Below are 13226 nucleotides of genomic sequence, written 5' to 3'. Positions count from 1 at the left end.
TTTCTTTTTAGTTTTTGGCCATTGTTTTATTAAGACAGGATATTTACGTACTTCTCTGCATCTCTCTTTTCTTGCTAAATAATACATCACGGGCAGCCCTGCAGGTCATAGTGGCTCCAATTCATTCTTTCTTAAGGGCTGCATAATATTTCATGCTGTATTTTATTCAGCTTTTAAAATTTTTGGTGGACACTGTTTCTGTCTTTTTATCATTGTTGATAATAAAAGTCTCTGTATTGCTGCTTTTAGTTCTAAGGGTTGGATTCCCAAGAGTGGGATGGCTGGGTTGAAGAAACTTCAATTATGTGATTGACCCTATAGATAGCTACAGAGTCTTTTGTAAATTGAAGGCTTAAGTGCAAGGAAGTTTTCTTCTGAGGTATATCGTGCCGCTCAGCAGAACCTGTGGGTAAAACCTGACAGTGCAGTTCCCTCATGCTTTAAATGCCAGCTCAGTGTGGGCGAGAGCAAAGTGCGGGAAGCTAAAGGTAAAGAGGCCCTGGATGCTCAGCCTGGGAGAGATTCCAGGAAAGGCAGGAGGGCCGGGAGCCAAGTGGTAATTGGCAGGTGATAGCTTGTGGGTGGGGGCAGGGTGAGGAGCCCTGGGCGCAGAAGCTGGTGTTACCAGGGTCCCATGTCCATGGAATCTTCACTGAGAGTTCTGTTGACTCTGTTGTGGAGCTTTTTTATATGCGTATAATCACATATTGAAATAAAAATGAGACTCCCATTTTCCAGCTATAGGATTGTTAAAGATGATCTTTTGAGTTTTTGGTTTGTTTGCTTTCAACCATAAAACATACTGGAGAGATAGCTGATTCTGAGACTGGCCTCCACATACATACTGGTGGAAGGGAATTGTTTAAACTGCTGGAAAACAGATTGGCTGTCTGTACCTTAAAGAGGTTCATACCCTTTGATCTAGAGATTTCATTTCTAGGAGTCAAACCTAAGAAAATAATTGGAGCTATGTGCTAAAGTTCACCTACCATGATAAATGTGACAGCTTGGTTTATGATAGCCAAAAAATCAACCAATCAAACTGCATGTTTGAAAGTTAGCTGGATAGTCTTTATTACAAAGTATAATAAGTAAATTATCCCAGAGATTGACAAACATCTTCTATAAAGGACCAGATAGTAAGTACTCTGTAACAATTATGCACCTCTGCCACTGTAGCCCGTAGGCTCGGGTAGTATGCAGATGGCTGGTGGCTGTGTTCCAATAAAATCTTATTTACCAACACAGGTAGAGGGCTGTATTTGGCCTGTGGGCAGTAGTTTACCAACCCAAGGGTACCCATCAAAATGTGCCTATAACTATACTCCCCCAGTGTAAGGATGTCTGGGGGAATGATTTTAAGTGTTCATGTGTCTGTGTAATATATGTGCACATTTACATTGCGTGTGTGTGTGGAGTATAACTTTACTTCATAGGAAAAGGGCTTATTATAAGGATATATTCTAAAAGTTTATCTATGGCTAGATCTGAGTGGTGGAATTAAGTACTCTTAATACTTGAAACCTGTGTTTTATACAATACATAAGGAATCAAATTAATATCGTTTAGAGAATAGGATTTTATTGCTGTTTTATTTCTAAAATATGCCATTATGCTCCTCTTTTGTTTAAAGTCAATCACTGACTCTTAGGTCTTAGGTGATTCACCACCTGCCTTTCAGATCCTTTTCCTACCACCCTCCCGGCCCCTCCTCCCATCTGGGGTGAAAAGTGGGGCACTGTGCTAAAAGGAAGGGGGGTTAGGAATATACTGTATATTTATGTCCACGTTTATTATGCTTCAACCTTAACAAAATCAAACTTTCCCCCAAACATGCCATGCTGATTCTTCCTATTTTTAAGTATGAAGTAGTACCTCTTGTGTTTAACAGACCTGTACCCGGTTAGGGAGAACGGTGTCCTTCTCCTCTGTTACCAGATAACTTGTGTTGCTCTCATTCGTGCATGCATCCCTTTGTGATATTTGTTGCTGAAGTGTGTAAGTGTTTGTTGACCAAGTGTGTAAAATGACTTTTTCTTGTTCCATATTTGATTTCTCACTCCATTGCTACACTCATTATATACCACAAATAACAAGTGAATTGTAAAATGTTTACATCTTATTCAAGATTTCCACTGTGTCAACACTCTTGAGAGGGGTCAGATATCAAACTAAATGTAGTTTAAACTGTGCTATTGAGTGACATGTTTCCTTTCACCAAATGAAAGTGCTGTACTTGAGTTGCCGTTGCCCAATAGCTTTTAGCTTCTCATGATAAACTTCACCAATTGAATTATCAGAAATAATGACTTAGGGTGTGGCCTCCTTTTGTCCATCTGATCTTTTTACTCTTTTCAGAAATTCTAACTGTTGGTAAATAATGGTGTGATAATATCGTTATTTGTTTGAAGTTTTTGGTTTAAGCTTTGTAAAAATATACAACTCCCTTTTGCTATAGCCTTTAATCTCTCCCTGAAAATCACTTGTTGCTAGGAGAACTGTGTTAAAACACCTAGCTGGGAACATTCTGAAGCCACATGTCTATGTTTTAACATACCTGTGTATTTCGGTGCCTTTTCTGCTCGAGTTCACATCAGATATTGAAATCCAGAATCGAGTGCTGATCCAGACTTCCACTGTGTTCCCGAATGATAAAAGAAGAAGAGAAGAAAGCAAACAATTTTTTTTTCTCTTGCCTTACAAAATACAACTATATAGATTTCCTATGAATACATGTTTGTTCGTATGTGTGTATGTTTAGTTTGCATCATTCTGTGCACTGGTGGTTCTCCTTTATTAAGTGTAAAATATATCTCCTCGTGTCAGATAACTTTCCCCAGATGGCCCATCAGAAGCGGTTCATTGAACGGAAATACAGACAAGAGTTAAAAGAAATGAGGTGGGAAAGAGAGCATCAAGAGAAAGAGCCAGATGAGACTGAAGACATAAAGAAATAAAGGAGAGCGTGAAAGTGGTGGTGTATTTACTTGCTTAATAACTGTGACTGCTGCCGGTTGAGACCTAGCCTAGTTTTCCTGGAGACAATTACGAATAAAGTGTGCCCACTGAAATAAAACACAGTCAAATCACTCTTGTTGTTTTACTGATCTCATATTCAGTTTTTAGCTGGATAGTCTTTATTACAAAGTATTTGATTTCTATTTAATGGATAACTTCACTTGGGTAAATGAGCATATTCCCTATTACTTTGCTCTTTAAATAGTAAAATTTGAAACGTATATTCTATGTGGAATAGATCCTGATTTTTCTATCTTTCTGAGATTGTGACTCCAGACTTTTAGCTGACAAGCAAAAAATTCACTTTACCGGATATTTGGGCTGTGCTCTATATACATCTGTACTGTTTGAAATCTCTGGATTATTCACTCAATCTTTCAGCTTTCATCTGGGTGTTTATCATGGTCTCAGCTGCAGACATTGTGCTCACCCTTGCTAACTGGTGAATCCTGTGTAGAAGGTATCTCTGTAACACTTAACTGGCTAATGGTGGGGTGTGGTGGGGGAAGACTGATACTTGAGTCACACGTATTCCTTGAGTCACTAGAATAGGGGAGAAATCGTGATTCCAAGCCAGAGGACGCTTTAAGCCAGGTGCTGTTACCCTGGGGTCAGTGGACCCTTTAGAGGTTTATAAACAGACTTCAGGAAAGTCTCAGAATATCTTGAAATTGTACTGGATTTGGGGAGGTGGCGGGGAGCAGGGAGAGGGGGGTTCATAGCTTCCATCGGCTCAAAGTGGTCCCGGTAATAAAGGGCTAACATTGCATTAAAAGACGTAACATCTTTTTAATGTTATTTTAAACTGAACTTCACTGGTTTATTATTAATAAAGACAAAACTTCTTTTTTAAAACAAATGTGTTTTTATTCATTAACAGCTATCGAGTGAGTGCCTACTATGCGTCAGGCATTGTTCTAGTCTCTGAGGCTATAGCAGTAAACAAAATAAAATTCCCTGCCCTTGGGGGAGCTCGTGTGCTAGTGAAGGAATACACACAACGACAGGACATAAGACAGAGGTCACAGGGTGATGTACATGATGGCCAAAGTAAAGTAGGAGCTGAGATGGGTGCAGTTTTCAGTCACGTGGTTGGGGAAGCTCCCCAAAAGGGTATCATTTGAGTTAAGAAGGGAAGGAGGGGGCTTCCCTGGTGGCGCAGTGGTTGAGAGTCTGCCTGCCGATGCAGGGGACACGGGTTTGTGCCCCGGTCCGGGAAGATCCCACATGCCGCGGAGCGGCTGGGCCCATGAGCCATGGCCGCTGAGCCTGCGCGTCCGGAGCCTGTGCTCCGCAATGGGACAACACTGAGAGGCCCGCGTACCGCAAAAAAAAAAAAAAAAAAGGGAAGGAGGAGAGAGAGCCATTCAGGTTATCTGGAGAGTTTTTTTGTTTTGTTTTGTTTTGTTTTGCAGTACGCGGGCCTCTCACTGCTGTGGCCTCTCCCATTGCGGAGCACAGGCTCTGGACGCGCAGGCTCAGCAGCCATGACTCACGGGCCCAGCCGCTCCGCGGCATGTGGGATCTTCGCGGACCGGGGCACGAACCCGTGTCCCCTGCATTGGCAGGCGGACTCTCAACCACTGCGCCACCAGGGAAGCCCTGGAGAGTTGCTTTTTATATAACTATTAAATGTTACATATGTTTTGTTGAAAATTTGGAGAATGTGTTAGTTTTATTAGCAGGAGAAAGAAACAAATGTTACTTTGGAAATATTGTGGAGAAAGTAGAAAGCATAAGCAGAAAGAAAAAATCACCTATGATTCTATTACCCAGAGATTTTTATATTGTTAGACCTTCTGTGTATACACACATGTATGCACATGCGCTCAAGTGCGCCTTCACGATCGGGTACTCTATATATGATTTCCATATCCTTTCTTTTTTATTAACTAATAAATCATCTCTCAGTGTTGAATCCACATATACATTGATGGCTGCGTATTTTGTATGCCAGGTTATACCATAATTTATTGACTAACCTAATGAAAGATGTGTAGGTTGTAAGTAATTTGTTGCTGTCATAGACAATGCTGTCACATTCATACACACACGCATGCACTTGCGTGCACGCACATATACAATAGAGAGGAGTGAGAGAGAAGACCTCTCTAGACTCTGTTAACTTGTTAATCATAGAAATGTAAGATGGTGGCTGTAAGAAAAGGTTGTCTTGGTTCTCTCCCCCAGAGGAGGAATAACAGGGAAAGAACCCTGAATTCATCAGTAGCCTTGAAAATGTTAGAGCAAAAGCCAAAAAGCAAGGGAAAATATTTGAACTTTTTTTAAACAAGCACTTTCACTAGTCTTGCCTGTGCATCAAAGTAATGCCAAAGCCAGCATGGGTCCAGGACTTTTTATTGTACCTGCACTTTTCCTCTCTGTAGTATTCTGGCCTTTTTCAGGTTCTCTCTCCATATTGATGGCTCTTGAAGCCTGAAGAAGTTAAGTCCATAACACAGTAGAAAACCCCTTGCAGTGAAACACATCAAACACACATCAGGGCAGGTTAGCTTTGGAGGCTCTGCTGAGCAGTAATGAGGCCAGTGGCCAAACTCTGTAACTAGCCCCACAGACTGACTCAGCAGGCCCTGTGACTGCAGTTCCCACTTTGCCTCTGACCCAGCCTAACCCAGTCTTCTCACCTTCCACTTCTGATCATGAGAAGCACCAGTGAGGGTATACATCCTGTGTCAGTTCAACTGTGCTGTGTTATTCATGGAGGCTGAATATTAAGGTTGCTTCTCACAAGTCACTGAGGTTCTAGTCAGGGAGACAATGAAGTGTTGGTGCATCTACCGACAAAGGGCCTCTGAGACTGAGAGGGGAAGGGGGAGAGTAGGCCGGACAGGGAAGTTAACTATCTCCTTCACAGAGGAGTTCATACTTGAGGAGTTAACTGAACCTTGAAGATGAGAGAGAGCTTGCGCCATTCGGACATTTCCTTCCAAGGAAGCAACAGGACTGGGTGGCAAGAAAATGACTTAGAATCCTATTGTATTCCGTGAGAGATGTGATGAAGGCCTGAAACAAGGCATTGAGAATGGAGCTGCCAGGAAAGAACAGATTTGCAAGATACATAGGAAGTAGAACCTACAGGCCATGGAGTAGGGTGAGGTATCTCAGCCTCAGCGCTAGTGACATTTTGGGCCAGATAATTCTTTTTGGGGGGCAGGAGGGACTGTGCCATGCATTGTAGGGTGTTTAACCACATTCCTAGCCTCTGCCCACTAGATGTCAGTAGCATCTCTTCCCCCGGTTATGACATCTAAAAATGTCTTCAGATGTTGCCAAATGTCCCCTGGCGACAAAATAATCACCTCTGGTTGAGAACCACCGAGGTAGGAGAAATGAAGTGAAAGAACACCAGGCTAATTTTTGTACAATCAAGGTACAAACTATTTAGAGAAAAGCAGAATTAGGTGTTGAGTTGAGTTGGCTGTATTGAACTTTAGGGCCTATGGGATGTCTCTGTGGAGATGTTGAATAAGCAGTTGCATACATGGTTTTATAGCCCAGCGAAGTTATCTAAGCTCAAGTACAGATTAGAAATGGACTCAAAAACCTCAGTGGTATTTGTACATCTACAAAGGAGAACACTGTTTTTCCCGGGTTGGAGACAGGAAACCATTCCAGGGATGTACTGCTTCGAAACTGTAGGCTTCATACAGGAGATAAATTTACACCAGAGAGGGAACTCAGCTTCTATCTGAACTATTTCAACTCTAGATGAACTTTCTTAAACCAACCAGCTGTTTCAGAATTATTTCTATCATCCTCCTTGTTTGTGAAGTGTTTGTGAAATCTCCCTATGGTTACCTTGTACAAACTGAGGAAGACTCTTTGTGAATTACCGGGGTTCCATGAGATTGTTCTAAACTGGGAGTAACAACACACTAAAGTCTTGCAGACCCATTCCCTGAAGCTACTAGCCCTCGAATCTTCCCTAAACCTTCATTATTTATTCTGTTTTATGAAAGATAAAGCATAATTAGGTATTATAATATTTCTTTTGTGTAAATATCAGAACATTTAAGCGAACAGCGTGTGGAAGAGATACTTAATTGGCCACAAAAGATTTTTATTCTTTTTTTTTAAATTAATTTATTTTTTGCTGCATTGGGTCTTCATTGTTGTGCATGGGCTTTCTCTTGTTGCAGAGCACAGACTTTAGGCGCATGGGCTTCAGTAGCTGTGGCTTGTGGGCTCTAGAACGCAGGCTCAGTAGTTGTGGCGCATGGGCTTAGTTGCTCCGTGGCATGTGGGATCTTCCCAGACCAGGGCTCGAACCTGTGTTCCCTGCATTAGCAGGCAGATTCTTAACCACTGCGCCACCAGGGAAGTCCAAGATTTTTATTCTTATAGAATTATTGTCAGTAATTGCCTGCCCAGCAGGGGACTACATTCCAGCCTCTGTGTTGAAGTGAAGCCAAGTGGCTAGTTCCCACCCGTTGAATGTGAAGAGCTTCCAGGCTGTGGTGCCAGGAGCATGTTTGCCATTTCTCCATCCCCTTACTCCAATTTGCTGCCTGGATGCCGACATCCAGGGAGGGTGACCTTGAAAGCTACCATCAGTGAGAACATGAGTGGCTGCGTGGGGCAGAGTCTCCACCCCCACTCCCACCGCCCACCTCCCCTCCAAGGATAGGAGAATACTGCTTGGACTTTACTCAAATGAGAAACAAACATCCGTGTGTTAAACCACTACTTGGGGATTTATCCGTATAGCCACCAGTGTTACCTTCACTAACATAAGTGTTTCTGAGGCAGGCAATGAACAACCCTAATTGAATATCTGCCAGCCCAACAAGAGTTTTTTAGAAGTTCACCCACCTGTTACTAACGCTATATTGAACCAATGCCGTCACGATCCTGATTTCATTCTGACATGGTTATGTATGGTTCAGAAATGCCCCTTTATGTTAAAAGAAATGTTAAATTATAGCAGCCGTGAAATGAAATACATTTTTACATATGAATTAGTGGCTTGGAGAACATTCATTCTAAGATTTATTAGTATTTGTAGCACCTACTGTAATCGTGGGAAAAGCAGCATCCTTGTTCTCAGAAAGCTCACCATTTATATATATATATATATTTACTTACTTACTTACTTTTTGGCTGCACCTTGCAGCATGCGGGATCTTAGTTCCCTGACCCAGGGATGGAACACATGCCCCCTGCAATGGAAGGGCGGAGTCTTAGCCACTGGACCGCCAAGGAAGTCCCGGAAGCTCGCTATTTAGAAAAGGAAGCACATACACCCATGCACATAAGGTGCAACACAGAGGATCAGAGCGAGAGAGAGTGACTCATTCCTTCTGGAGGAATGGTGGGGTCCAGGGAGGCCCACCTTTAGTTTGATTTTGAGAGATGATGTCAGTCCACCCAGCTGTTGACTCCACCTTACCATACTGCCCATGACAAAAAACCTTTTTTCAGATCAAGCATATTCTGTTTTTTAGCCACAATGTCATTATGACCTCTAACAAAATTATCAAAAACTCCTTAATAACTTCGAATAACCAGCCCATATTCAGATGTACAGCTGGTTTGTCCAACTATTGATTCAAACAGGATCCATACGTTGCCTTCATTTTTACGTCTTCTACATCACTTTTAATCTGGAACATTCTTCCACTCCCCCTTTTTTTCTAGTTGAAGAAACCTGGTCAGTTGTTCCATAGAGTCTCCCACATTCTGGATGTGATGCATTGCTTTCCTGTGGTGTCATTTAACATTTTTCCTTTATGCTCTGTATGAGAACTAAAGGCTTGATTTTAGCTTTAGTTTCAAATTTTGTGTCATATGTGTATTTCAGGTTCCCCACCCTCCACCCCTGAACTAATAATTTCAACAGTGCCAGTTCTCTAATTCTTTTGGGGACTAGATGATTGTGATGATTAATTTTATGTGTCAGTGGGGGCTAGATGAGGGATGTTGTTTTAGGCAACTGAGTTTGTGGTCATTTGTTATGCAACATTAGAAAGTGAATACCTTCCCCTTCTCTTTCTAAATGGCTAATCATTTCATGTTACTATCCTGTTTAAAATATTTCATGGGTTCCCCCTTGCCTGTAGGATAAAGCCCAAATTCCTTATCTCTGCATTCAGTTCCCCCCTGCCCAGACACCAGCCTCTTCTGCTGGCCCCGGACCCCTCACGCTGCACTCCAGCCTCATAGAACAAGTTGTAGATGCGTAAACCCCTTCTCCTTTCTCTCCCCTCCAGGGCTTTGCACAGCCCTAAATAGGCCACCTCCTTGCTCCTTATGTCTTACTCATCTTTTGGGCCTCAGCTCAGGGACTGTCTCTCACAAGTCTTTCCTTGGACCTTAAACGTAGGTTAAGCGTACACCCTTGGGTTCTTTCCTGAATCACATTTGTTACACTGTATTTTACTGTCTCTTGACTCACCCATCTTTGCCTGCTAGACCACAAGCTCCTGGTGGGCTGGACCATCACTCATCTACCTTTGAACCACGGGCTCTTTGTGGGCTCGCCATCACTGTTGGCTGAATAAAAATAACCAGACTCCTCCTTGCCATGCTTGCACAAGCCTCAACTACCCTCGAGCAGAACTCCAGCATCCTCCAAGCAGCCCTCCTGCAGGAACTCTGGGGCTAGGGTGAAGAGGATGACCGTTGGAGGCTGCAGCATCTGCACCCTCTCTGGACCTCCTGCCCTTGGACTTGGCTGGGAGCTCGGTGCTAGAGCAGGAGAGCACGAGTTCAGTGGGATCCGGCAGGAAGCAGGGGAGCTTGGTCTCTCTTGTCTTCCTGAAGCTGTTGCTCTCACACCTCTCTGAGGCTGGGAGTTCACATAAACGGGCAAGCAGACACAGAATGGCTCCAGGAGCTACTTCTAGATGATGAGCTAGAGCCACAGAAACCTGAGGAACGGCTTGGTCACCAGTGATGCCACCAATGGGTGTTGTGGGACAGGCTTTAGTCACCCGACCCCATCATCTCCGGCAGCAGCTCCCTCTCCAATATTCCTTGCTATGGACAAATACAAATGATCTTTATTCAGTTCCGTATAACTGTATATCTAGACACAGCACCCGTTGGCAGCTCCAACTAGATTGTTGCTCCTATGTCGAGATTTGGGAGATGCTATAAGCAAATAAGGGCAGAACCCCCAGTTTTCACTCACAACAACCCCGACTAGATTCTCCATCTGTGTCTTACACTGTCAGTGTCCTCAGAGACATCCCTTTGAAGAGAGCCCCCCCACCCATCAGATCTCTGTCAATAACCCAGCCGTGAATGAACACATCCATCCCATCACCCAAGTAGCTGCTTCTGAAAGTTTCATTTCTGCTGAAATATTTGTCCGACTAAAGAAAAAGTTTTAAATGAAGTTTAAAGACAAAAAAACAAAAAACCCAGCTTGCTAATATTTGTAGGCTGACTATTAGCCCATCACAGTTGGAAACTCTCAGATAAAACAACTCATAATGAAAATGCAGCAAGACCCTTAAATGTAGCAATTCTAATGCTCACCTCTATTATTATCATAATAGGGGTCTCAAATGGAGCTGTTGAGAACAGTGGCTGCCCCTGAGTAGAATTCAACTAGAAAGATCAAGAGAGAGCCCTAATTGCCTTTCTTCTCAGATCAAACAATTGACTTAATTCTCCAGGCCTACACACCAAAATGTTTTTGAGGAGATTCAAATAGGTTACTATAGAGGATTAAGGTTTTCTCTGCAGATTATACTTTTATGCCCCGTGGTTCATAGCTTGAAGTGTTAAGTAGTTTTGTCGAAATAAGCAGGGCTGGAAGGGTTTTTAGGATCTTACAAATCACACACTTGCTGAGTAACACAAGGGACATCTCTCCCGCTGCCCCCCCCCCTTTTCTTTTTTTTAATTTAATGGTTGAGGCTTGGGGGTGGGGAGAAATTAAGCATATTAGAGATTAGTTGGAAATTTCATGAGGCATCGAAGATAAGAGAAGTACAAGTGTGGGGCTTTATTGTGTTTTGTCTTTCAAAAATTGTTTCAGAAAACGGTGCAGCTGGAGAAGCCACATAAGAAGAAGGGATTTTCTTGTGAACGCTTAACTGCCTGAAGAGAAAGTCCAGAGGGGCTGTGAAATCAGACCCTGGAGGCTTCTCTGTAGTGCTGTGCTAATCAGGGTTATTTTACTCACTGAGACTTCATTTCTGCTTAAAGGAGTTGGTGGCAAAAATGCACGCTTTCATTTTCTTACAATAGAGTCTTCCCAGGAAAGGGCACTCGTCGGAAAGGCTTCAGCGACATTCTGTCCTTGGTTGCACAGGTGGCTCAGCTGTCATCCCAGGTCCCCCGGGAATGCGTTCCTCCTTAATCAAAGGGTTGTTCGGTGAATTTACCCAGGTCATGGACTGCATGGAGCTTTGGTGATTTGTACACTGCCCTCCACTTCTTCACTTCTCCTGGGTCTGTCCCTCTTAGCAAAGCTAGGTGAAGTAGCTTAATTGATGTCACAGCATTGCACAACGTACCTAGCGGATGTGAACTGCAGACTTGATGTGGCCTGACAGGGAATGGACAACCGTGGTGTGCAGACATCCCACGGAACCACAGCAATTATGTTTTTGTCCAGCCTGGTACAGTCCCTGTTACTTCTGAGGTTGCCTTTCCCGTTTCTCCAGAACTCAACCCCACGCACTGGGTCTTGTCAGGTGCCAGGGAAAATATTCCTCTGGCTCTGATCTCCATCTGTGGCCCGGGCCTGGCTCTGTTTTCCTCAGCCATGTCTCCTCCCATGTGTGAGAAATCCGCAGAGATGGCATCACTGGCCAGGACTTCCAAACCGCCGACGGAGGTGCTCAGGGCGCCTCGGCTCCGTGGGTTGGGAAAGCTCATAAGTCGTTTATTGCCTCCTCCCCCAACACGGAGGGAACTTGCTGGCAAACCTCAAGGCAGAGTTAAGCGGTGGGTGTGGGCATGCAGGGTTGGCCCAGACTTGGGGGGTAAGCCAGAGGCCCAGAGGAAAGGCGAGAGAGGAGGAGACGGATGGGGCCTGCCGGTTCTCAGAGGCTGGAAGCAACTGGGGCAGGGGGAGAGGAAGAGGGGCTTCTGAGCAGAGGAGGGATGGGTGCGGAGTGGGGAGAGGGCATGGAGAAAAGCCCAGGGGAGGTTAGGGGGCCCAAAGTGCTGTGCATTCAACATGGCCAACTCCCTTCTTCTGTGTCTCCCAAGAGAGCATTAGGAAAACACCTATTGCTCAGTAATGGAAGACAATGGGATAAACAGTGTTGAGTCCAGTAGGGAGAGAACTGGGACCACACACAGGGCCTCATCAGATCTGGGTCACGTTGCATCACCAAGGGGACTGGGGAACTGGTTTCTTCCACTGCTAGCTTTATACATCTCTCTTTTCCTCCCTATCACGTTTTCTTGTTTGGCCCATTCTCATCCTGGCTGAGTCCCAGACGGACCCTTCTGCCCATTCAGTGCCCGAGTCTCAGCCTTTTTTGTATATAGAACATCTTTCCCTTAGAGTCTCAGCACAAATTAAGTCCCTGAGTGGCATGGCAGCATTCAAATTGATGAGACCCTCTTAATGCCTTGGATTCGAGTGCAAAATGAATGCTTCAAGACAGGGGTCAGCAAACTTTTTGTGCAAAGGGCCAGACAGTACATATTTTAGACTTTGCCAGGCAAAACTGAGAATATTATGTAGGTATTTATAGAACAGGAGAGAAAACAAATTTTCACAAATTTTATACATAAAATTCAAAACTTTATAGAAAACACTGGAATTTGAATTCCATATAACTTTATGTGCCACAAAATATTATTATTATTTTGATCTTTTTACAATTATTTAAAATTATAAAAGCCATTCTTAGCTTGTGGGGTGTATAAATAACAGGTGGTGGGCTGGATTTGGCCCACTGGTTGTAATTTGCCAACCCCTGTTTCAAGACGAATGGATCATGTTGCTATCAAGGAAGGTGCACTCACAACACCGTGTTCTTCCCATATCTCTGCAGACTTGATTGTGACGATCTGGATAAAAATGCTGGTCATCCAAACCTCAGTTCCACAGTCAATGCCTGTGATTCATGACAGGTAGGCAAAATGACGGAATTATAGAATTCTCCACTCTTCTTCCAGGTAATTAGGCTGCAGGCCCATTTGCCTTGGTAATTAATGTTGGTATATCCCTTAAGTCCATGCATGCCCTTTATCAGAAGTCTGCACCCGGACCACAG

General features: G+C 43.7%; 1 protein-coding gene across 6 annotated transcripts in view; it reads left to right on the top strand.

The window, feature by feature from the left end:
• The window catches only part of DROSHA (drosha ribonuclease III), a 129465-nt gene extending 126375 nt beyond the window's left edge, over nt 1-3090 (top strand). For all 6 annotated transcript variants that reach the window (XM_060092754.1, XM_060092758.1, XM_060092757.1 and 3 more), the window contains one exon: nt 2827-3090. In XM_060092754.1, coding sequence (XP_059948737.1) covers nt 2827-2957 — 131 coding nt within the window. In that variant the 3' untranslated portion in view covers nt 2958-3090. The remainder of the gene's footprint in view (nt 1-2826) is intronic.
• Nucleotides 3091-13226: the final 10136 nt, after the last annotated feature.

The sequence above is a fragment of the Mesoplodon densirostris genome, chromosome 3, assembly GCF_025265405.1.
Source record: "Mesoplodon densirostris isolate mMesDen1 chromosome 3, mMesDen1 primary haplotype, whole genome shotgun sequence".
NCBI classification, from domain to species: Eukaryota; Metazoa; Chordata; class Mammalia; order Artiodactyla; family Ziphiidae; genus Mesoplodon; species Mesoplodon densirostris.
The sequence above is the reverse complement of the archived record's forward strand: the minus strand, read 5'-3'. Positions and strand labels throughout refer to the sequence as shown.